This window comes from Meleagris gallopavo, chromosome 10 (genome assembly GCF_905368555.1).
Source record: "Meleagris gallopavo chromosome 10, MGAL_WU_HG_1.1, whole genome shotgun sequence".
NCBI classification, from domain to species: domain Eukaryota; kingdom Metazoa; phylum Chordata; class Aves; order Galliformes; family Phasianidae; genus Meleagris; species Meleagris gallopavo.
The window spans coordinates 23,635,627-23,660,399 of NC_139413.1; the positions used below are offsets into that span (position 1 = coordinate 23,635,627).

The following is a 24,773-nucleotide window of genomic DNA, read 5'->3' on the forward strand; positions in this document are numbered from 1 at the left end:
TAGTTATTCCATGAAGATGGAGAATGCTGGGTTTACGATGAGCCACTACTGAAACGACTCGCTGCCAGTAAACACTGAGTGGATTAGAAAAACAGAAAATGTTCAGGCCTTGACTTAGCAGAGTTCACACCTGATACCAAGACAGTCATCTGTTGTCACATACGTAACGTTTGGAGCACCTGTCCCCTCCAGTTACAGTGGTTCCTATCTCAGGGATAGCGGACTTAGTGATGCAGATAAGCAACTAAACAAAACAGGAAGTGTCTTGGCTGCACGGTGACTTCTGCTGGACTGGCAGTGTATGCAGGCTGCAGTGGCAGGCTGCTGGAGCCCTTCCACTGATGCTTCTAAAGCATCTGGGCTGTGACATACACCTTGTATAACCACTGTGAAGGCCTTGACATTTTGCTCTATCAGTTGCATTATATTCCTGTTTCTCCCACCCACTCTAATTCCTACTGCAACATTCTTTCTTTGAGGAGATGTAACTGCTATTAAACTGCTACAGCACTGTAGGAATGATGCACAAGACAGCTGGAACAGAACAGCAGCCCTTGCCCTCCCACAGCTGGAGAAGGGAAAGCTCTCTTTTCTCTCCCACTGGTGGATGGGGCTGTGTGGGGTTGTGACTGTGCTGAGGGGAGGGGTTGGGGGGAGTGGTGGAAAACCACGTGAAGGAAACTTCCTTGCCACAGTTAATATTACAGCCCTGTTTTAATAAAAATAAATAGGTTTGTAATATTGGTTGCAGAAAGCACCTGTGTTACACAGTACTGCAGGGCAAAATGTCATTTTTATTTTAAGATTTTATGGTAAGGGAGAACATTCAGTGTTGATGTGTAAGCTTTTATGTCCTTGATGGAAGTAACATCAGCCATCAGGGAGGAGGGGGGCAAGAAATTAAGATGAGGTATTTCACCAGATGAAGAACTCTGTGCTTCTGAGGCAGCTGTAACCTCTGCATCCCCTTCGTGTTTTCCAAATCCAACCACCTGGGAAAAAAAGTTGCCATATAGAAAAAAACTTGGGTCTGTTTCTATAATATGGATATCTCTCACTGTTCATCTGCCTGAAAATGTAGTAATATAACCAGATGTGTGGATAATCACCAAATGAAAAGAAATGAGGCCATTGCTTCTCCTACCATACAGCCTTACTGAGATCTCGGAGGTTACCAAGTGTGGCATTTCACAAGTTGGCACCACCGAGCTGACTGGAACTACTCACGTGTACGCTGAGCACTTTCTTCGTGCTGCTTCTGTGAGTTTGGAACCAGGAGACCAGATCTGATTTTGTAACAGACTTCAGAGCTTCTATCTGAAACCCAAAGGAATGAGGTTATAAACAGAACAATCGTGATTTTAAAAGGAAAAATGGTTTCCTTGCAGGAGCTATCCCCTTAGACCTCTTAAAAGCACCATGTTTACAATCCATGTGGTAGTGGCAGCACAAATCCCACCGTCTGTGTGCTGTAGCTTGAACTGGGCTGTGTGCAGGGATGCAAACCCACCTCTCGGGCAAGCCGGTCAAAGAGATACTGCTGTGTCACAACTTCATTCCAGTTCCTGTCTACTTCTTCTCCGAGATGGGAATCCTCACATTCTTTAAGCTTTATCAAAGCTGTAACCTACGTGTGAGAGGTAGGGAAAGAAAAGGTTTAGAGGGCTTACATATCATCAACCCTCACCTTTACTGAAGATAAAAGAAAACATAGATTACATGAACAAGGCAGTTCCTTGTTTTCAAACTTCTCAGTATTTCTTTTCAGAGCAACTGCTGAAAGAACAGAGCAAGACCCAGGACTTAAACAAGAGTCCTTTGTTTAGAAAACCTCAGAAATACACTGGATTGGTATTAGCAAACTCTTCAGTTCAAGTGTCATTTAGAAGTTAAAGAAAAAGCTTTTTAAGTTTGATCTTTACCTGGGTGTTAAAAGCTTCTTCAGTTAAATGTTTGATTTTCTCTTCAAAGCAAGAAAGGAATTCTTCTATTTTCTTGTCAACCAATTCGGAACTAAACAAGAGTTAAATAATTATTTCAGCTCAGGCAGGAAAAAACAAACAAAAAAAGACTGTGGAACATACAGGGCTTCCCCCCATTCCCAGAAGCTCACGCACCCATGAAAACCAACTTTTCTATTTTCTCTTATACTGGAGAATCAGAACAGTGCTCTATATTAAGTGCAGCTCAAATGCAGGGACCTCACTGAGCCAGAAGGCACAGCCGCTGCGATGCAGGACTGGGCTGCAGTGCAGCCAGCAGCAGCACGCTCTGTCAGTAATAATTCTTCAGCTGGATGTTGTATAAATACACCATAAAATACAACGGGGAATGTGGACGCATAATTAGTTTGAGCATTTGCTATACCCCATGACCAAGCTCGTACGTGATTCCATAGCAGTGTGGGACAACACTGATTTGGAGAACTTCCTTGCTGCACATTATTCAACCGTTTTCTTTATTAGAACCTAAACCAGTACCTGTCCCAACAGTTCACAGCATTTACAATAAACGAATAGCCATTTCTCACCTATAATTCTATAGTTTCTTTTTTTAACAATTTTCCTTCACTTTCCTTGAGGGAACTAGAGCCCTGCTAGCCTCACCTCTGTACCACAAAAGACCATGTAACATCCTACTGGAAGCTAGGGCACATGAAAGACAGGGAGATGAATACAAGAAAACCAGTATGGCTGTACCAGTGGCAAGTAATTCCTGAACAACCTAGCGGCCTTCTATGATGGTGCAAATGCATCAGTGGACAACGGAAGAGCCACTGCTGTTATCTATCTGGATTTCAGTAAAGCCTTTGACACAGCCTACCATAACATCCTTCTCTCTAAGCTGTAAAGATAGGGATTTGATGGGTGGACTGTTTGATGCATCCAAAGGAGTGTGGTCAGTAGGTCAAGGGAGGTGGTCCTGCCCTTCTATTCTGCACTATTGAGACCTCACCTGAAATATGCATCCAGATTTGGTGTCCTCAGAGCAGGAAAGATGTGGACCTGATAGAGTGCGTCCAGAGGAGGGCTACAAAAACAATTCTAGGGTGGAATACCTCCCCTATCATGACAGACTGAGAGCTGGGAAGAAAGCTCCAGCTGATAGCACCCATTCAGTATCTGAAGAGGGGCTTGTAGCATTTGGATCATCCCTTTGTACTCAGCTCTGGCGAAGCTGCATCTTGAGTACTGTGTTCAGTTTGGGGCCCCTCACTACAAGACAGACATTGAAGTCCCAGAGTGTGTTCAGAGAAGGGTAATGAAGCTGTGACGAGTCTGCAGCTCAAGTCTTACGGGGAGAGGCTGAAGGAGCTGGGATTGATTGCTCAGTCTGGAGAAGAGGAGGCTCAGGGGAGACATTATAGCTCTTTACACCTAGCTGAAAAGAGGCTGTGACGAGGCAAGTGTCAGCCTCTTCTCCCACATAAGTAGTGACAGGACTAGAGGGAATGGATTCAGGTTGCATCAGTCAGCATCAAGTTGCATCAGGGGAGGTTAAGGTTAGATATTAGGAAAAATTTCTTCTCCAGAAGAGTGATTAGGCAGGCACTGGGATAGGCTGCCCAGAGAGATGGTTTAGTCACCCACCCTGGATGTGTTCACGAAATGTTTAGTTGTTCTACTTAGGAATGTGGTTTAGTGGGGAAGTATTGGTGGTAGGTGGACAGCTGGACTAGATGACCTTTGGGGTCTTTTCCAATCTCAGTGATTCTATGATTCTAAGGTATTCACTACCCCAATACACACAAGGTCTGCTGCCTGAGTGTGCAGCCCTGTTTTGATATCACCCCACACACATCCTGCTCTGACAGCTTTCTTACTCAGCCTGCAGCAGCCATGCTTCCACACCTACTTGTACTTGGTTGCCTGCGTTGCAACTGTGACAGAAAAGCCAAGGATCCCCGAAGTATTCCTGCAGGTGGGGTACACGTGGTAGCTTAAAAAAAGCAAAGGGGAAACACAAGTCATTTCACAGGAACAATTACATCTCCATTTACAAGACATGCTACAGGTTGGTGCTTTACCAAAAAAAGTCTCAAATCCTCAAATCTTTTTTTCAGTATTTTCTCATTTTTGGGACATCTTTAAAGGTTGACAGATCATCTGTGGGAATTAACAAATACAGCAAAAAACCTGTAGCTGTGAAAGGTTTGTGTCAGTTTCAAGGGGCAGACAGAGATGCTGTGAAAGTAGCCCTAGGGAACGGTAAGCTGGTGGAGGAAGGGAAGGAACAGCTTCATGCAGAATAATTCCACGTTCACACACAGGTCATAGATGCTGTTCTTAAGAGTCTCTGGAGCAACTCAGCTGCAGTTCATGTCAGCAGGTGCTTGCAATTTTAACATCTTTCAGTGCTGTTTCTATTACACTAAATCAGGAATGAGCCACTGTGCAGGAGTTTCCAAAGATAGAACACCAGGAACCCCAAAGCAGGTGTGTGGGAACTGTGCCCACAGTGAACTCACCCGAGGGTTTGCTTGGTTCGCAGGAAGTCAAAGCAGGGCTCTTCCATGTGCATCTGAAACAAAGCACAAATGTGTCACAACAGAAGTGGTGCTCCTCTGCAGCCTCCACTGTGGCTCAGTACAGAAGTAGGATCACAACACATGAAAACAACTGCTGCCCTTCCAGCTGCACACAGGGGACAAAGAAGGGCCTCAGTCTTCTGCATTACTAAAGAAAACTCTTCCACTCTGTCCTTCAGTGCAGCCATTTGGATATCCTGTCCCAAAAACAATTTTACTCAGAATGAGCAACAGATCCACGCTGTGCCCTTTGTTAGATATTCACTGTCCCTGTCCATTTAGCCCCATGGCGCTATCTGCAAGTAACATCTCATGGGCTGTGAGACACGAACTGTAACTTACCACAAGCAGCTCCATAAGGGTATACTCCCTGAGGCTCCTGGCACCTGACTAGAGAGAAAGAAAGTGAAGAATTTAAGGTGATTTCATGGAGTTACATAGATCAAGGTGACAACTCTGGAGCACTCTGTAACATCTGTGTTCAGAAACTGTAATATGAGCACAACTGCTACACCAGGAGCTACCAGAAGGAACAAGGCAGAACACACCGAGCTGACACGCTACCTGGTAATACACGGTCACTTCAGAGTTGGCATCGCCTCTGTTGAGTGTTTTGACCTTGCAGAGCAGGTGTGTGTTGGGCAGATCCACCACTCGGAACTGCACAGGGCAGGGATGGGCCAGCGGAGCAAACTGGAGCTTTCTGAAGAGAGCACAAGCAGTGAAGTGTCAAACACCCACTCACAGCCACAACAGCCAATAAAGCACCCACATCTTCACATGCACAGACTGCCATTATCTTCCCAAAATGATCTTCCCCAAACCAGAACAAAGTCCCGCCCATGCTGCTGTGAGGAATATGGGCACCTGCAGGAAGTGCCAGCAGCGCAATGTCCCAGGAGGGAGAAGCAAATTCCTGTAATGCTCCCACCCCAGCCCCTTGCTCCAGAAAAGGAATCTTAACTTGATTATAGTTACCACATGCATGGTGTAGGAGTCAGATACTCACTCAACAACATAATTCAGGAAATCCTTTGCTTCCTAAGAGAGAAAATATGTTTTTTATTCAGAAGAGAATTGCTAACTGCAATTCAGAGCCACACACCAAACGGCATGACATGAGGAAGGTGAACTCACAAGCAAAGAACAGCTGAACCCCCTTTGTCCCCACTGCTTCACTTTATCCCAAGTCCCTCTGGACACCTCTGCACCAGGAGGCTTTATACATGTGAGCACTCCTGAGCTGCTGGGGATGAAGCTGCCCTGCATCAGCAAACTGGTACACAAAAGGCCACCAGCTTGCAGGTGAGATGAAAGAGTGTTTGCAACAGCGTTTAAGTCCATTCTAAGAACACATTCCAATGTGCATCAGCTGCAGAAGCTGTACTTACCCTGCTCGTGAAGTTTCCTTGCACAAGGCCCTCTACAAAGAGCTGTGACTTGAAAGCCTTGACAAAGGATGAGAGAGCCTCAATGGAAAGGCCCTTCATCAGCGTCTGGTACTTGTCTATCATAGACCACCTGCCATGTTCTAAAATCAGGAGACGCACATCCCTGCAATAAGCAGAAGGAAAACAAAGCCAGAAGTCACCAGGAACTGCTTAATGTAAGTGATCCCACTTCTGACTCAGGAGCACACAGGAGATGGGGAGATAGTACCCGGAGCACTGCTGTGGGCTCACCCTGCCCTGCCTCAGCCCCTGCTGCTGGCTGCTTCAGAACAGCAGCTACCTGCAGGCCCGGTCTGAGCCTTGAGTTTGATATACTGAGCAATCAGAGCCACGAGCTACCCTGGAACAAACCTCCACCAGCACAGAGCAGTGATTTCTGGGCTCTTTGCTCAACCTCAACAACTGCAGTGCAGCCTCCTTTACCCTCCTCCAAAACTCACTTGGCCAGAGTCTCAGGCTTGATAAGAATATTGAAATATGTTTTCTTCAGCTGCTCTGTTATCATTTCAAAAACTGCTGGAGTAAAGCTGAAGTCGGTCAAGTAATCAATGATGAGCTGAAACAGAAGCTGTAAAGAAAACAGAAGTCATTTTTCTGAAAAGACAACCAACTCGGAATTATTCCAAATATAATGCTTAAAAGAAAAAGAATCATTTGATCAACATAAAAGACACTAGAGCACATTCCTCAATTCTGCTTGATATTCTTCACTACACAATTCCTTAGCAAATTAATTAGTTAGCACTTACAGGTAGTTTATGATTGAATCCTTTCACTCGAATGATTAAGCCGTGCTCTCCAGCCACCAGCTTGTATTCCAGCTGGGCGACATCTGCTTCATAAGCTGGTTCACCAAGGTTGTGAGAAAGGATGTTTACAAACGTATCAAACAACACTATGCTGCACAGAGAAAAGAGCAGAGGGATAAACTGAGGGTAATCAGCTTGGTTGTACACACAAGAAATTCTCCAACAGAAATGAAAACTTGGGCAAAATGAGACTCAAACCAATTTTTAACAAATCTGGAAATACACAGTGCAGATTTCCCTTCACCCAGAAGGCACGACTTAAGAATTACTTTGATATTCAGCTGTTCTTTGCAAGGAATGATTCCAGCTTCACGTTATAGGATTACTTCAGCATAGCAACATGCGTTGTAACAACACTGGAAGGAGATCACTGTTTACCAATATCAAAATTGATAAGCTGCAGCAAATCAGACTGCAATGTGGACATTGCTGCCCTGTCTCAAACTTCCAGATTTTTGTTGCTGCCTGGACTCCAATTCAAAATGCAAAAAATAAATCCCCATGGCGTTTCTAAAACACTCCTTGTGCAGGTCTCAACAGGCCAGAATAAAACCACTATGAAATTTGTTGCAGACAGCAGTGCCAGCCTAAGATTAGCAAAGGTGCACTGTGTGCAGAGCTATCATCTTGAGTCTGTGCAACACGTGGTTCCAGACACTGTCATTATGCTCTTCACCTGCTCCTGGAGGCCCCCAAGTCCCTGGATTAGGCCATGACCGTGCTGTCTGCAGGACCAACTCCTCCCAGTGACGGCCTGCTCAAAACCACTCTTGCCAAATGACAGATAAACTACAACAAATGGATGAATAAGAAAAGGAAGCCTTATTCGATTCCAGTTGAAAACGAGTCTCTCTGCACACCATTTCACTATGTGTGGCACTATGGTTACCCCACCCAACACGCACAACTAACACAGCCCTTACTTCTCTGCAGACCGCTGTATCAACGGAGAGATCAGATGGAAACGAACATAACCTGGTGGGGAAAAGAGACTTCAGTGAGACATAAGGAGTGACACTTCCCAAAGGCAAATCTTTTTTCCATCACATTCTATGGTCACAATTCAAATCTAATGAGAAATGTCACTGAGCTATAAGAATGCATTTTTGCTTATATTAAATCATCATCAAATGCCTTCTCTTTTTCAATCCAAAATCTTTCCTTACAAATATCAGCTGTCAGAAAACACAAAGCCATACTTCATAGGATACTTAGATACGTGGTGTGATCAATATCAATACAAACAGCTCTAGAAAATTCCACAAAATGTATGCTTAGCAGACACTAAAGACCGTCGTTCCGCTTGAAAAGAGCAGTACATTTTCCACATGTGTCCCAGATGCAGACTCTATCTTTCTTTGCCTGTAGAAGAGACTACGGCTTTCTCTAACTATGATGTTCTTTGTTCTCACGACCTGCCACTGTAGTCTATTCTGTATGCCAAATTCTGTCCATAGCCAGGCTCTCTGAAGCCAACGTTTTCAGAATGTTTTGGTGATTCCACTTTTTAGCCCGAGGGATCTGCAGGGTTTCTTAGTTGCAGGGTAGTGCACCCGCTCCTCTTGCATTGTAGTCAATGAATGTGTCAAAAGGACCATGGAAGAGCTGGCAGTAAACACTCGAGCTTAAATGGTGAAGATCTGCATGAGTTACTGCCTATCAAATAAATTCTGTCTGGTAAAAACAAGGGCTTTGTCATCTTAGGAAAGCCTTAAGGCATTTACCTTTGGGGATTTTGAATTTATCATCCTTCCTGTACCAGAGGCAGCCTTGCTGTGTGCTCAATGCTTTGACAGGATATTCTGTCTCTGGGCAGTCAGCAACCTTCGAAGCAAAGTCGGTGGCTAACAAAAATCAAAACCAACCAAAAGCAGAAGTTAACGGCTTTCACAGACAGACAAAATGCATTACAGTCTTCAAAACTATCAGCAAAAGACATTTACTCCTCCCAGTTTGCTAGATTATACATGACAGAAATTGCTTCCCTGGGCCCAAAGAACATTCATTTTTCCGTTTTCTAACAGAATACTGGCTTACAAGCAGCACAGAAGAGGCAACATTATGCTTCATAAAGGCTGTAAATTACGAGCTGATATTTTATTTGGTTTTGGCAGCAAATCCAGATGCTATTTACTTTCAAAAACAGTAGATTAAGCAAATAAAATTCCTCCCCGTGGGTGTCTACAGTTTGTGTTAATGTTCACTGTCTGTGGGAGATCTGTTAGGGCTATACAATCTTAAAGTTTTATAAAGTCAGTTTTCACACTTACACATAAAAGGTTATTAAATAAAATCAAGGGAACAGAATTCCCAAGTGTTTCGATTTGCAAAAAAAGCTGATGTTCAGATGGAAATAAAGATTGTTTCTACATTTAACCACATTAACCTCCCAAGTAAATAAAATACTGGGAGATTTCATTCATGGTCAGGTGCCTTACCTATGTATTTGTTCTCTTCTGGAAGGTGTAAATCCTGATTTAATTCAAAGTCACTGGCCCATAAATCACTCCAGTTCTTGTCAATATCTATTAATAAATATGAAATACATTTAGTTCAGCAGGAAGCTAATGCTTTCCTATCTCCCAGATCAGTCATCTCATCTCTTAGCTCCTACCATTTCCACAAACTTCTGCAGCATGCTATGTTTCTTCGTCTCATCTGGTTTACTGGGACTTTTTCTAAATATGTTCCTAACGGCTCCTGTGGAACAGGACTGAAGCAGTTCTATTCCAAAGTAAATCAAGCCTGCCCAAATTATTAATCCAGTTACCAAGATGCCCTGTCCCTCATTATTTGTGCTCATCTGTGCAGGACCTGACCCACAGCCAAGAGAAGCACTCACTGAGATCACTGCCACCTCACACTTATAAACCCAGGGAGCAGGAATCAAAAGATACCAAAGTCCCAGGGCAGAGCAGGATGGGGCACCTGACTAATGACAAAGTCAGTTTCTCACTGGTGCTCTGAGCACAAACCAGGCACTCTTTATGTTTCAGCCACTGTTTTACCTTCCACGCTGTATTGCGTTCCAAACCACCTCTCCTTTAGGTGACACTGGCCCTCGTTGGCAGCAGACAGCAGAACAAGGTTGGCCCTCTGAGGACAGAGCTGGCTAAGGGCATCCGCAATGATCTGTAATTTCAAGACAGCCCTTCAGTTCACATACAGCTGTGGCTCTGCCTGACCCAGCTGAGACTCCTTCATCTCAGCGTATGGAGAACAAGACATCACAACCTTACACACACAAGAAAACTTGTTTCCTAGGTATTTAAAGTGACTCAATAAATACAAAACCTCTGCCTGTAATATGCCTAATTATATGTCTATATATGCCTGTGTTATACAGCATGCCTGTATTTTCCTCACATCAAAACACATAATCAGAGTTCAAAGAACATTCACCTCTGGCTTGTATTCAAACAGGAGTTGGTCTCCTGTCAGAAAATCCTCCTTCGGAAACAGCTGCATGTTCTCACAAAGGCTTTCCACATAGTCAACGGGATCTGTCTGAAAACAAATCAGTAAAGCTATTTTTTGCACAAGCAAAAGTTAAAATATCTATTTCTTGCTCTGAGCAGATCTTGGAGAGTCAGGTACAGTGAGTGTGAGTTACATGCTGAGTTTGGGATGGCATTTAGTTGTGGTTATTAAACTAAACGTGTTTCACAACCATTTCTGATACTGAGGACTCCTCTGAGACTCCCAAAACATCACAGATGACATCTTCATGAAAGGAACAGCCCTGACCATGTGCTTACAGTCATTACACCTACTAGGTTCCAGTCCTAGTACAACACACTCCTTGTCTGCAGGGAGCACAGAGTTCCACAGTTCAAGATTTCTAGAACCTGGAAAGAGCAAGCTGAGGAAATGCAGATGCACACATCTCTCTGATTCTGCTCCTTCCCAAGTTCCCTGGCATGCTGTATAGTATGAGAAGGAAGAAATTTCTTATTTGGACATGAAAGTATGGTGACTGTGTTCAACTGCCTGGTAAAGACTTCTCATTGCTGTTTTTTGGGTTTTTATTTATTTATATTTTTAAACCAGCCAACGTCATGCTGCAAAGGTCCTGGGTCCAGATAAGGACCACAGCTACCCGTGAGAAGAGCAAAGTTTGACATGTCTGCGTTTTAAAAATAAAGTCAGAAACATGACCAAGAATTTCTTAAGACACTGCACATCTGAGAAATGGGAACACAAAATTATAGCTTGAACTACAAACACAAAGAACTCTAATATGAACCTTTCAGAATTAAATAGATTCATTTTGATGAAAATGTCAGACTTCAAACTGAACAACTGTTTGCAAGGGCTGAGGACCGAATCACGGGAGTGCATGTAGGACAACAGACATTCCTGCCATATGCAACGTACCAAACAGCCACCTCTTACAGATTTTTAGTTCTTCTCCACTGTCCTACAGAAAGCTTTTGCTAGAAGACTGTCAGCTCTAATTCTGTAATAATTACACTTTGCTAACAAATTCATAAGAGTTGTATTGCAATAATAAATAACACCATGCTACACCTTAAAAATGCACTTAGCAATCAGAGTTAACTCATCCCTATTAAAAATAAAATCTGCTGCTCCATTGTGCATTACTTAGGGTTGTTGGCAGCAGTCCTTGCTGTCTGTACCACTTGCAAATATCCCTTTCCTCTGTTATTCAGAGGCCACTCAAGATACTCAATATCCTCCATATGCTCTTCTGAAGGCAGAGCTGCAGATGGAAGGATTTGCTACAGATGATGCTTCTAACATCCCGACACTCAGTGCAGACTGGCAGGTGGTAAAAGTACCTGACCAGACTTGGAGCATCTAGGAAGAAAAAACCTCCGTTTCCAATACTGCCTGTTCCATTTCTTTTTGTACTCCTTGTATTTGTGTACCTTAAAGAAATCAATAAGCTTCAGCGATGTTCCCAAGCCACATACAGAACCTGGATTTGTTTTCCCAGAAGTACTTTTTAGTGCCATCCAGAAAAAAAAAAAACACCAACAAAACAACAAAGATGAGAACTCAGATAAATGGAGGGATGCTAAGAAAGCTGGTAAAGCAAGATTTCTCAAATTATCTAAACTGTGTTCCCTTCTTTATTTTTTTGTAACTTTAATAATAAGACCTAATGCTTTTTGCTAATTACTGCTTTGATAAACCAAGTAAGACTTGACTAAAACCCACATTCATCTGTGTAAAGGTGTAACAGCAGACAAAGGGTCATTAACATCCACCCTTGCCAGGCCACTATTAAGACAAACCTTTCAGCCCACACTGCTCTCCTATTCCCACAAATCAGCAGCACCATAACTGATTTGAAGTGAAATTAGACCATAAGGACTGAAAAGCATCAGACAGTTCGCAGAACTCTATTAACTGGCACAGGACCTCACAGAGTCTAATGACTGAAACTGGAAGAGAAAAAGAGCTTAGGACAGAAACAATGAAAAGAACATGGATTTGTTGAGGAAAAAGCTTTTCATAAAATACAGCCCCATTACTTTAAGGGCACTGTCTGCTTCTTGTAGAACAGAACTTCAAAAACACGGTTCAAAATCAAAAAAATAATAAAATAAATCCTTTTTATGCTTTACCTATATGCCAAAAGAAAACAGTGGATGAATACCTGTTCCTGGTAGTGAAATTCATTCGCTTCAATCTTCTGGATTTCTTCCCATATTCTGTAAATGAGAGAGAAAAGAATGCCAAACAGATACCAAATTAATACAGACTAACACCACAACACCACAGCCCTCCACAGATGTGCCTTAACACATTTATTACATTAATAAATGTGCACAAGCACAGCTTACATCTGTACTAGTTCACTTCACTAAAATCAGCAATCAAAACCATAAATCAAACTAAAACCCCTAAGCATGATCTTTTAATAAACTGATTTTTAAACTTCAATACAGGCACGTTTCCCACACAGACAAGCTTTCCTACTGACTACTTTATGCCCCAGGGACCCACCAAAACATGCAAACGTTACAAACAAAAGGTTAATGGGAAGGGAAATGTTGCCAATAGCAGATGTAATGGCAAACACCTGCCTTTTATCCGGTCCTCTTTGCTGCAGCATCTTCACATACTGGAACACAACATGGGCCACCTGCAGGCAGAAAGGAATGGATTACCTTTTCCATACAGTAGGAAAACAGTAGGAAAATTCAGTTACAGTAAGTCATACCTCATAGAAGTGCTTGTAACCTTCATCAGTCAAAGTTACAGAAATGCTGAAGATGGAGTATGTGGAGTTCTGTTCAAATCCTGTCTCACCATTTCCTCCATATAATGCAAGAGCCCAAAATCTATGGAAGAGTTAAAGGCATTTATTAATAACTCATTCCAGCTTTATTTAAGCTTAGTAATTATTTGTACATCATAGCTTTACTTCAGTGGCTTTCAATCAGTTGCCATTCACACCAAGTTTTTCAACATAAAAAGGTAAACCTCAGGATATATAATTTAAGAAAGTCAGTGAAAAAGCCAAATTAGCTTTTGGAGTTCTATTAAAAATCAGGCACAGTGCTACTGGTCCTCAGAACACAGACCAGAAACCACTTATTTCACACTTGTGCCTAATATAAATTTAAAAGATATCACTAAAAAATACATTTAAAAAGGCAGGCTGGAACTGACATATATACACATATATATAAAACACATATATTATTTTAATCATACCAAAGCACTTAGTTATTATGCTTAAAAAATACATACTTTTTTCTAAGAAAAGAAAGAACGCTTCCTTTGCCTTCATGTCCCACCAACCAGGAAATATAATGAAGTGGCTTCACTCTGAAAGAAATTCAAACATTAAATGCCATGAGGCTATACTTTTTACAGAAAGAATTCAAATTACTGCACAAACAGCTGAAACCACACTGACTGTGCCTTCATGACAAGCTCTGCATTTTCAGGTAGCATCAGGGTAATAAGCTAAGGACGTGGGAATTCAGAACACGATGGCTGGTATGAGTCATGAGGAATTATGTTACATCTGCTGTGTATCAGTGCCATTCAATTTATAAAAAGAATCTTATTTGCATCAGTTTTATTCATTTTAAAAGTGTTCTCCCAGCTGACCCAAAGTAATCTATAGCACAAACAAGTGAGATTCTTTGGCTTCCTGGGAAAGGCAATACAGTTATTTACAGCAAACACAGTAGAAGAAAAATACAGCACCACCTTACCTGTAATATTCTTCTTGTGGGGGAAGCGCCCAGGTGATACTCAGTGAATGAACTTTCCTGATTGGAACAACTAGGCAGAAACAAATGTACTGAGTATAAATACAGAAATAGAAATTTTAAATAATGCAGGAAGAATGATTAAAAGTTATTCAAAACCAAACAATTATTTATCCTTTCAGAAAACAGAGGAAACATGCACCTATGTATTCAAAATGTTGTAACCAATCTACTTTACTTACCTCTGTAAAGCTTGTGAAATTCTGGCGTGTCAAAAGGCTGAGTCAGATGGCCAAAGCTGGGCTTGGGCAAACCACTTGAAAGGAAAATGACAGCATGGTGTTACTGGGGAGGCCTGGAGGCCACACTGAGATAACCACCTGAGTCAGCACACACAGCTCTGAAGCAAGGAAGGCAGAACAGCAGACAAGCAGAAAATGGCCCTTAACAAAGGGTGCACTTCAGGACTCACCCAACCCAGCTGGGAAGGAAACCAGCCATTCACTTGCACTCCCCACACAACTGAGTAATTGCCCAAGATTTACATTAACCCATCAACTCCTCCCTCTCCTTCTCTCCAAGGCAGTAACAATAAAAAGCTTGCTTTCCTAACAGAAAGCCAAACACACAGCAGCAAACTCTCCCCGGCCTTAGATTCACAGAGGCCAGCCAGAGTCTTGTGTGGAAAAGGAATAAGAGAAGGACAGGGGTCAGAAAGACAAACGTGTCTCTGTTCGGCATTAGATACAAGTGCATTTCCTAATCACTACAGAAATAAATATCACGCAAAAGCAGAAACTGAAAGGGAAAATTAGATGCTTCCCAAGTTAGTTAAGCCTCTGCAGAACGTCCTCTTTGGATAGAACGCTGCAAGAGAGTTACTAAATAGATGCAAGTTCTAATCACTTGCCACCCTAACGATGACATGAAAATTCAAGAAACTCTCTGAATTTATTTTGGTTTTAATTACTCTTGACAGAAAGCAAATAAAAGAAGAACAAAATGGCAAACTAGGTGTAAATGATTCATGCTGAAATAGAGGCACCAGCACAAATTAAGCAAACATAGCTCCAAGTTGTCACTGCATAGTGTGTGGGTTAAATGACTGCTGTGTGTAAACAAAGCCTTCCTGAAACAGCTAATATCAGTCTTTAATTTTCAAAACTGCCCATTTTCTGGATAAACATGTGTTAAATTTCCCTAACATCTCTAACATTAAGAGATTTGAAAAAACAAACCAACAAAAAATAGTCACTTTAAGCGTGGAGAGTTTTCTAGTTTGTAACACCTTTACATGTCAAAAAATCTTACTTATTTGGGATCTCGGAGAAGATTTCTGTCACCCACTTTTCCAATGTATCCAGTGTTTCTATTAAGGAAGAAAAACAAACAGAATTTCCTGAAGAACTAAAGACAAATTCTTTATCCTACCTTACATTATTTTAAAGAAGCTGTAAATCAGCACACTTGAAAACAGCAAAGTTCTAAATTGCAAGCTTTAAATGGGTTTGAGTCAATTCCACTGCAATACACCTTTGGTCACACCTGTTTTTGTGCACTCTCCCAAAAGTCAGCCTGAGACAATCAGGATTTGAAGTTTGGTACTAGTTGGTGTGACTGGGAAAGAATTGCTGAGTTTGGGACCTGCCCAATCAGCAGTGCTTGCAGCCTCATCCAAACCTCCTACGTTCTGTACAGTCAGCAGCTTTCACACCTAAATGCACTGCAACAAATTTATTTTCCCCATCTCCTTTTCTATAGAAGTTGTGTTAAGAGCCATGTTTCATTTTCTCAATAATCAGAGCGATTATTCCAATGCTCTTAACATATTTTCTATAGAAAAGAAGAATAAACATCTCTGAGACTATCCCCTTCATCTTACAGATGGAAAATGGAATCAGGTTTTTGCATTCAGCAAACCCCCAAGCACAAATCCGACTTGACTACACAGCTGTATTTTCAGCACAGCTCTACAATACATGCTGAACTTCTAAGCAACTCCTTTCCTTTTGTCTCAGCAAAAATGACTCCTAAGTCTGGAGTTCTTTGCTGAAATGAAATTAAATTCCATTTGCAAATAATTTTTCAGTTCACTGGAAAAAACCTCACCCACTCAGAATGTCTATCCTTCCAAGAGAAATGTGTGTTTTTTTAAAACCTCCCTGGAAAAAGCCCCATACAGAACAAGACAACTGGGACACCAAGTTTCTGTGGTGATTCAATTTCCACAGCAGGGAAAGCAGCAGCATTAAGTCACTTAAGTGGTCTGATGCTACCATCCTACAAGCTCCTCTTCTAAATCTAACTTTGAGGTTTTACCTTTTGAGTTAATATGGAACCTACTCATCCATTTCAGTCAAAAATTGCTCAAGAAGTGTCAGAATGACAGCAACACAGCACAAATACTTACGTTCTCATTTGGAAACCAGGTTTTAAAATCTACATATAAATACCTCCTGCAGGACTGGAAAATCCACTAGAATGGCGTGGGGTAAAGCTGAACTAGTCCCAAGAACACAACCCCAAGAGCAGCAATGATCCTTTCTATAAGGAACAACTGATGTTACCTTTAGATTGGACAACTAAAGTCATATAGTGAGCTGAGTAATGGCGCTGCCAGAAGTCCCTCAGTCTTGTGTAGGTATCAATATTATTCCTTTTAGGCTCATGTTTGAGCGTATCTGCATTACCTGCAAAAATTAAAAGGCACTTAGTTATGTACGTACTGGGTATGTCGAGGCCAGATACGCTGAGATAATTTCTTCTCCCCTGTCACTGAGCCTAGTCACAGTGATCACACTAAAAACACTTGTCAGAAGTTTGGAGTTAAAGGAATTTTAACTGAAATTTATTTTTTCCAGTTCCTAGGTAAAGACAGTTGATATTTCTATGAAAAGAAAGGACAAAGTCCTCCTGTATCATCAGACCCCCATACTGTGTACTGGACAGCTCACTGTCTGCCATCAGCTTCTCCTCACCAATGGAACTTACAGAACAGAGGAGGGGAAAAAAAATGCAGGGGGAAAACGTGACATAGTACATGTCACTATTGAACTTTGTAAAAATTACATACATTTCAAAGCTGGATATATCTAAACACATTGTACTCATCACACTGCCATTTACACACCGACCAGCATCATTAGAGTGAAGGAGCTCTCAGAAGGACTCTATTACTGCCCAGGACAGAAAGGACAAACTTCCCTTCTGATCCTCTCATGTAACAGTGAAGGTCTGCTTCTGCAACCTCAACAGTGAATTATTTGCTTTGAGAAGCCTCACTAGATTCAAATCCAGGAATACATTACTTTTCTGTGCAATTTCAATAGCAAAAACAAGCTTAAACAAGACAGAGATGAGTCAGAAAGCACCACCTTTACCTTAACAGAAAGTTACGTGATTATCTGCCTATGGCAACCTACTCCCAACATCAGCAAAAAGCAGTAATTGCTAAAAAACAGTCATGAAGTATGCAGCTGCCTTTATTCTTAAGGGCTTTGCTGCTAAGACAGCTCACGTTAGTGCATCTTCTAAGCATCTAGAAGTTTGAATATTATGATTGCTGTATAACACTAATTCAAAACTTACCCCAAAAGAACTTCTTCATAGGATGTCCAGGTCTGGCAAGACTTCCAAATAACATCTCCTTTCTGTTTGCATCGGAGGGTCTTGCTAACTGATACTCTGTTAAAGATTTTGCAGTGACGTGTAAGAATTTGGAATCGTGTTCCCATGGGAAAAAAAGAAAACAAAAAAACCCCTCAAAACACAGATGCAGTCTAGAGTATCTTTTTTTTTTTTTTTAATTGATGATGAAATAGTAAAATAGAATAAGAAACAGCATGTGCTAGCAGTGATCAAAATAAGCCAAGAGGAAAAAGAAGTAATTCAATGCTGAGAAGTAAAAAAAAGGATAAGCAGGGAAAGCATAGAAAGGTTCAGTTTGTCCTGTCTGAATGTCCTCCATCTGTTAAACGTAAGGGGAACACAAGGCCATTGATATTCTACAGACAGATCTTGCAAAAAAGGCCAGAGACAGCTTCTGGCACAACAGTGACATGAGAAACTGAAAAATGAGCACGATATTTCAAAAAATGTAGTTTTGCAATCAGTTTACTCTAATCCAAATAGGAGAAAATTAAGGATTCATCCTCTCCAATGCATGTTCTGGTAATAAAAAACATGCACTGCAGGGCTGTAAATTAACTCTTTGGATTGCATTATTCTGCAGCCAGTTTTTCATAGTCACACAGGATCAGCCAGTGGGCAGCTCACTGCTGCAGTGCCAGCACAAGCAAAGGAGCATTACAAGTGAAGGTGTAAGATAGCTTAAGATGTCAGAGAAACTCCACCTCACATCACAAGACAGGTCCTTGTTTGTCTTGACATTCCTTTAAGTTCAAAGACTGAGCTGCCCCAGTTTTTCTTACCAGAGGACAGATGAAGAAATAGGCTTGGAAAATACATTTGAACCAGTTAGTGTATCGGCCAATACCACTTTTTTCCTCCTAAAGCAGTGAAGTTTTATAGGCAGCCTAGAGCTATTCATTACAGATTAAAAAAATGGAGTGAACACACTTCTGTGTCAGGTTCTTTTTCCCCTCTGTGAGGTAAATCTGCACTAGGAGAAGGAGACAAGTACAACCTCCCTGACTTATTGCACCAGCCCCAAAAGACAGGAGGGAACAGTGGGGCTATGCTGGAGCTACTGCCACATTGTTCACTGAAGATTACCCAGTGCTATGTAATTGTCCTACCAGTTATGACAAACATCCTGAAATTAAAATGAGACTGTGAGCCCCCTCAGTGATGGCACCGTTCTCAGTGTTTCTCCTCTATCAGCCACTGATATCCATGAAATTAAAAAAAAAAAACACCTAAGAGTTCTCAGGTGTCTCAGTCCAATTAGATAAACTTGACAAAAAGGTAAAGGTAATCCCAAACAGAAAGCAATAAATAATCTTTAAAAATAGGTGGATTTTTGTCACCGCTTTTAAGACGATGCAATAAACACACAAAAAAGGGAACTCTTACCACTGTCCACAGCCTCAACCTCCCGGTCTATTGCATCCCTGATCATCAGCGGGTGAATAAAAAACTGTGCCCACCTATGCAAGAGAAGAAATTGTACTTTACTTTGTCTTTTAAACTACAGCAAGGAAAAAAAAAAAAAAAAGCAAAATAATCAAAATAAAAACAACAGAAAACAAAAAAACCCAAACAATTCAACAACATCTACTATTTTTTGTTCATCAAGTCAGTTGTCTCTATACTGGTCTTAAGGAAAGACAAAAGCCATTCTTGCGAGAGTGTCAAAAAGCAAAGGGCAAGGGTGTGGTGCAGGGGGAGGGGAGCACAGGATTATCTGCATTTACATCCCAAGAACCACCACACCAGATCAGACAAGTGATCTACTTAATCTGGCTCCTGGCTGTAACAGCAGCCAGCACCAGATGCTTCAGAAGGAACACACAAGAATCCTCAGTTGTTCAGTACGACCCCCCATTTCTGTTTCCCCTCCTCTAAATGAGCTGTTGTAACAGACTACAAATATATTTTCCCATTTTTTCCAATTTCAAATACCTAAAAGCTGGACTAATCTGCAAATAGAAGCTGAATTAGATCTAATAAAGTAAAAATTCAGGCAGTATTTGGTAAAATGCACAAGCCCCAGTTCTTGGCTTCATGGGAGGAATATATTTTGATCAAAACAAATTCACAGTGGTGCCTGCTCTCCTCCTGAGATATTTCACAGTGACAGCAGACATGCCCCTGTGAATGAGTAATTTCTTCTCACTGAAGGAAACCACCCACAAGGTGGGGCTGCAGCATAAGGGAGTAGGTTAAGTAATTCCTCACAAATTATACACGCTTCACTGAGTAACCAGGGCTGGGTTAAACGCATCGTTTTGAGGCACACATTGTACCAAGACACTCCAGCTACCAGCTTGACAGACTACACTGGGAAACAGCAAAGTCAAAACCCATGCCCTAATTCCACTAGGACAGACATTCCAGAGGATGAGTCACCTTCTTGAGCCTCCCTCAGAACAGCTGTCACTTCATGCAGGATTTCTCCCATCACCAATGCTACTAGCTTAGAGGTAGCAAAAATATCAAAGAGCCACACACATTAGGACTCACACACGGATCCTAAGGAATCCCACAGCAGGCTCTGGACGGACACACACACACACACACACACACACACACACACACAGACACCCCCCCCCATGAACAGCCAACCACCAGTTCTGCAAGGTTACCTATCAAGGGCTTCTTTGAAGTACTTCCTCTGCACATCAAACTGGAAGACCGTGCGCTCACAGTCAGTGGAGGCGTTGTCACTGCCCCCGTGCTTCTTCAGGAATGCATCGAACCCATTCTCATCTGGGTACTTCAAACTGCCCATAAAAACCACTGAAACAGGAACCAGCAAAGTTACCACGAATTAAAACGAGCATTTTAAGATGTCTGGTCAGGAACTTTCTGTGGCTTCTGTACCTGTACTGTGTGTTTACCATCTGCTGCTACAGAGAAAAAGGTTTATAAAACCCTATGTAATGTTTCCCTCCACGTTTAACAGAAGAGCATGCACTAAGGCATAGCCTGATCCCTCCTCCCACATTTAGAGTTCCTCACTAGGGCACTATTTTCATAAAAGGACAAATTTATTTAACTAATAAACACCAGGCAGCCGAAAAACACAATACCATAGGAATTCAGAACTAGCTAGCACTCATTTTGCACTTGGAGAAGACGAAATAGGAACAGATACATACTGTGTTCCAGAAAGTGTGCTAATCCAGGCAGATCTTCAGGATCAGAGAAGCTGCCAACAGCAACGCAAAGGGCTGCTGCAGACTGAGGAAATACAACAGTTTCAGTAAAAGCTGCTTTGAGAAATACTTCAGGAAAATGACAGATGTATAAGACAAATCAACAGGCATAACAGAAAGAATGAGGTTGAATGCCTAATCACAAGGTTTCAGAGCACAAGGAATCTCTCTATAACACTTTTTTCACTCTATTGCTTTAAATACACACCTGCTTTTCTGTGCAGCCTCTCTTTCTTGTCTCTTCCTTTTCAGCCAGCTCTTCTAATTCGCTGTCATCGGGATCATTGAAATCCTCATTATCTTCTTCATCATCATCATCCTCATCCTCCTCATCACAGTCCTCATCAAAACCTTCTCTCCCATCTTCGATCTCCGCTCCAGAGTCATCTTCATCACTTTCCTCTTCAGATTCATCCTCCTCCTCCTCCTCCTCTTCTTCTTCTGAAGATAACGCAGATGGGGTGTCATCCAAGTAATTCAAATCCGAAATTAAAAGTGCACATAAGCCATTCTGCAGTTTGATATACCTGAAAGAATAATTATTTGCAATGGATACATTCAGTTCCCAAATCTGAACATACATACATGCATGGCCCTTTGTGAATTTCCCAAAATAGTTCTCTTCTTCAACAGAGATTTTCTGATAAAATAAAGGCAGCTAAAGGTGATCAGCTCTGCAGTAGAAAAGTAAAAAGACTCTTCTGATATTTAACAGCTAACAGTGTCAGAAGCAAGCAATTACAGGCAGAAGACATTCTCCCCACAATGCTCTGGATATTGATTTAGGCTTTTATGCCTCTCTTTGAAATAGACAAGCTCCTAGCACCTGAGAAAGATTAGGTTAGAGAAAGATTTATGGATTCAGAATAGGTGAAACCAGACATCAGTAGAGCATCATGTTTGGCAGGCTCTCATCACACAGATTACGTGGGTGAACTAAGATATTTGTTTTTGCCTCAAAGTAGGCCATAGAGACCCCATTTTATTTGATTTTACAAATGCTTTTCATCAAATGGGGTGTACAGGTTTTTTAATAGATGTGTTAAGTTCATAAAGTACGACTGCTCCTCAAATGCAGAATTGAAAGCACCTGCTCTGGCCCCGGTTTCCTAATCACTAACACCTGATTTGTGCACAGCAGCACCATTGAGCACCACAGGTTTGCTATAACCAGGTGAAAGCACAACTGCATTCTCCTTCATTTAAACCACAGAGCAAGGTATAACATACAGAAACATATGACAAACTGCAGGAGGAACAGATGGAGCTGAGATGTCTGGGCAAAAAGTCAATCAGCCACTTGTCCCAACGATCTGGGATAGAGAAGCACGTTTGCAGCACGCACGTCACATCACGCAGCTGCAGCACTTCTGAATGCACAGCAGAGCCCCAGAGCCGGGAGCACTGCGCACTCACTGCTTCAGCCTCTGGAGAATGCAGAGCAGGAGCTGCAGGCAGCACAAGGCAATGCTGCAGCATGCCTTCCAGCACCACCTCCTCTTGCAGCTGCCTGCTTCTGCTGTCTGTGCCCAGAGAGAATGCCCTGGGAGCAACACAGCCATGTAGACAAAGAACAACACAGAGCTACCCCTGCAGAAGGCTGATTGCCATGAAGCTGCTCAGCCAGGTGTATCCAATAGCTGTGTTTATCCCTTCCCCACACCTCCATTAAAGCCAGGGAACAGATTATACCAATTTGACACCACTCTCTTCAGGCTTGTGGGTGATAGATTCTAACAGCACCCAGTAGCAGGCAACAACATAACCCCTTTGCTGCTGAATGCCATCAGGTTCCAACGCAGAAGCACAGGATCAGGCTTTAGCCAGCAGAGCATCAGCAACACAGGTGCTCTTTTTCCATGTTTCAGTCCAATGGAAAAGAACAAGTGCAATCAAAAAAAAGTGTATCAACTAGTGTGCAACACAGTGATGGAAAAATACAATCACAACACAGCAAGCGAAGCAACTTAGTCCAATGGCTGACAGAAGGGGCACTGACACAAACAATGTATTAAATAGACAATAAAATTCTTCAGAACACATCTTGGGTAAGTTGGAACAGATTGTTCTCACACCAACCCCACTGTTAATTGTTCAGCAGTTAAGTAAATGCTAAAATATTTATCAATGCATGGTTAACACTTAAAGATGTTTTTATTTTCCAAATGGCCCAGAACAAAGAGTACAAACCTGTGAATTCCACATTAGCATGTCCTTAAATTAAACAAATTTGGGGGAAAGAAAGAAAAAAACCACACTTCTGTAACCACCTTGTCCCAACTGACAGAATACATCCCATGCACAGAAGCCTTACCATCATTTCTGTCTGAACAAACTTCTGACAACACGTTCTGCAGTCTGCTTTGTTGTTATGAACAGTGTATTTGAGAAAACAACTTGGTGGCACATCATAGTCTAAGACTGATACCCCAAGATAAATTAAAACAACTGCTACGCATCACCACCAATTTATGAACAGAGGAGAAAAAACGTACGTGCATCATCAGATCTCTTATCTTTACCTATCTCAAACTTGAAATGCACTTCTTTGACCGAGGCTTGCTTCGCCTCCAGCAGCACCGAAGTTCTCTGTCCTAAGGGCAGCGTGCATCCGTGCTTTGCGAGGCTCACCTCCACATACACCAACCAACCCAACGAGATACACGCAGCCCCCGGCTTCCACCTGAAACCCACCCGTTAAGCGCGCCTTTCTGTCAGACCTCGCTGTTCATCAGTTCCGCGGCAGCGTAAACGCGCTCTCCGGTCCCACGCGCGCGGAGCCTCAGAACACGCCGCCGGCGACGCTTCCCACAGCCCTGTCCCTCCAGCCGAGAACCCGGCCCGCAAACGGCAGCGGCAAGGAAGCGGGACCAGAAGGGAGGAGCAAAAACCGCCGCGCGGCCAATGGGAGCGGCGCGCGTCCAGCAGCCAGCCGGGAACTTTTCTCGGCCGCACAGAGGGTAGCGCGCACCGCCCGGCGAGAGCCGTGCCGCCTGGGGACCGCCCGACGAAATGGCATCGCCGCGCTTTCGCCGAACTCCGGACGCGGGTTCCGACTCGGAAACTCGAGCGGGAAGGGCCGCCGTCGGCACTGCCCCGAAACGCGCGGATCTCGGCCTCCCGATGGACGCCCACAGAGCCGCGCTGCGGCTCCTTCCCCCTCACGGCCCCTCGCCCACCTCAGCGCCCGTTGCCCGCTCCCCCGGCCCACTCGGCGGCCCCCCGGGCCTCACCGGTACTGCTTGGGGTCGCTGGGGGATTTGACGATGGTGGGGTCGCCGACGTTGCCACCGAGCTCCCCGCGCTCCTCCTCCTCCTCCAAACGGTCCCGGGCGTCGCGGCCGCTCGCCCCGATCTGCTGCCCCATCGTCAGCTCCGGGCAGCCGTAGTTGGACGTCGCCTTGTTCCTACCGGGCATGGCTGCGGCCGCACGGCGCCAAAACGGCCGGGCTAAACGACTGGGCTGAGCGGCCGGGCTGAACGGCCGGGCTGAGCCGCGAACCGCCGGCGGCGGCTCCGCCACGGGCCGCACCGTTCGGCCCCTCCGCGCGAAGGCCGCCGCGAGCCTGCGCGCGAGCCTGCGCATGCGCCGCCGCCGCGCAGCCGCCGCCCCGCCGCCAATCCGGCCGGCTTCCGCCGCGCGAGGAAGTGACAGTGACGGTTGCCACGGCTCCAGTCAACGCCCGCCGCTGCGCCATGCGCGGAACGCGGCCCAATGGCGAGCCCTCGTTCGGACGGAACACGCTCTGATTGGCGGAAGAATTGCGGGTGGCGTGGGGGAAACCGCCTCGCCTCGTTCCTTCAGCGACTGGCCCGAGCGGACGCCGCTCACTCCTGGCCCAAGCAATCGGCTCGTGCAAAGCGCGCGGCCGCTGCTCGCTGTGGGCGGTTTGCTCGCCGCCGTACGCAAGCTGATGAAATCCGTTACACCTTCACAGCTGTACGCGTTT

At 43.5% G+C, this 24,773-nt stretch overlaps 2 protein-coding genes across 6 annotated transcripts in view; one reads left to right on the top strand and one right to left on the bottom strand.

Annotated features, from left to right (window-relative positions):
* Positions 1-2,536, top strand: part of OSBPL9 (oxysterol binding protein like 9) — a 58,225-nt gene extending 55,689 nt beyond the window's left edge. For all 5 annotated transcript variants that reach the window (XM_085232052.1, XM_085232056.1, XM_085232054.1 and 2 more), the window contains one exon: positions 4-2,536. In XM_085232052.1, coding sequence (XP_085088178.1) covers positions 4-78 — 75 coding nt within the window. In that variant the 3' untranslated portion in view covers positions 79-2,536. The remainder of the gene's footprint in view (positions 1-3) is intronic.
* On the bottom strand, positions 775-24,458 carry NRDC (nardilysin convertase). Its single transcript, XM_085232051.1, has 31 exons — positions 24,057-24,458; positions 21,032-21,350; positions 20,767-20,848; positions 20,251-20,404; positions 19,019-19,092; positions 17,573-17,668; positions 16,552-16,674; positions 15,296-15,353; positions 14,227-14,300; positions 13,988-14,057; positions 13,515-13,592; positions 12,982-13,102; positions 12,845-12,903; positions 12,415-12,469; positions 10,191-10,295; positions 9,797-9,920; positions 9,227-9,313; positions 8,513-8,632; positions 7,712-7,763; positions 6,729-6,879; positions 6,420-6,547; positions 5,920-6,082; positions 5,538-5,569; positions 5,093-5,231; positions 4,871-4,918; positions 4,469-4,521; positions 3,856-3,939; positions 1,923-2,013; positions 1,511-1,627; positions 1,228-1,317; positions 775-992 (listed from the first exon to the last, which is right to left on the bottom strand). The coding sequence occupies exons 1-31, from the start codon at positions 24,407-24,409 to the stop codon at positions 795-797; spliced, it is 3,498 nt and encodes a 1,165-aa protein (XP_085088177.1). The 5' UTR covers positions 24,410-24,458; the 3' UTR covers positions 775-794.
* Between the last annotated feature and the right edge of the window lie 315 nt (positions 24,459-24,773).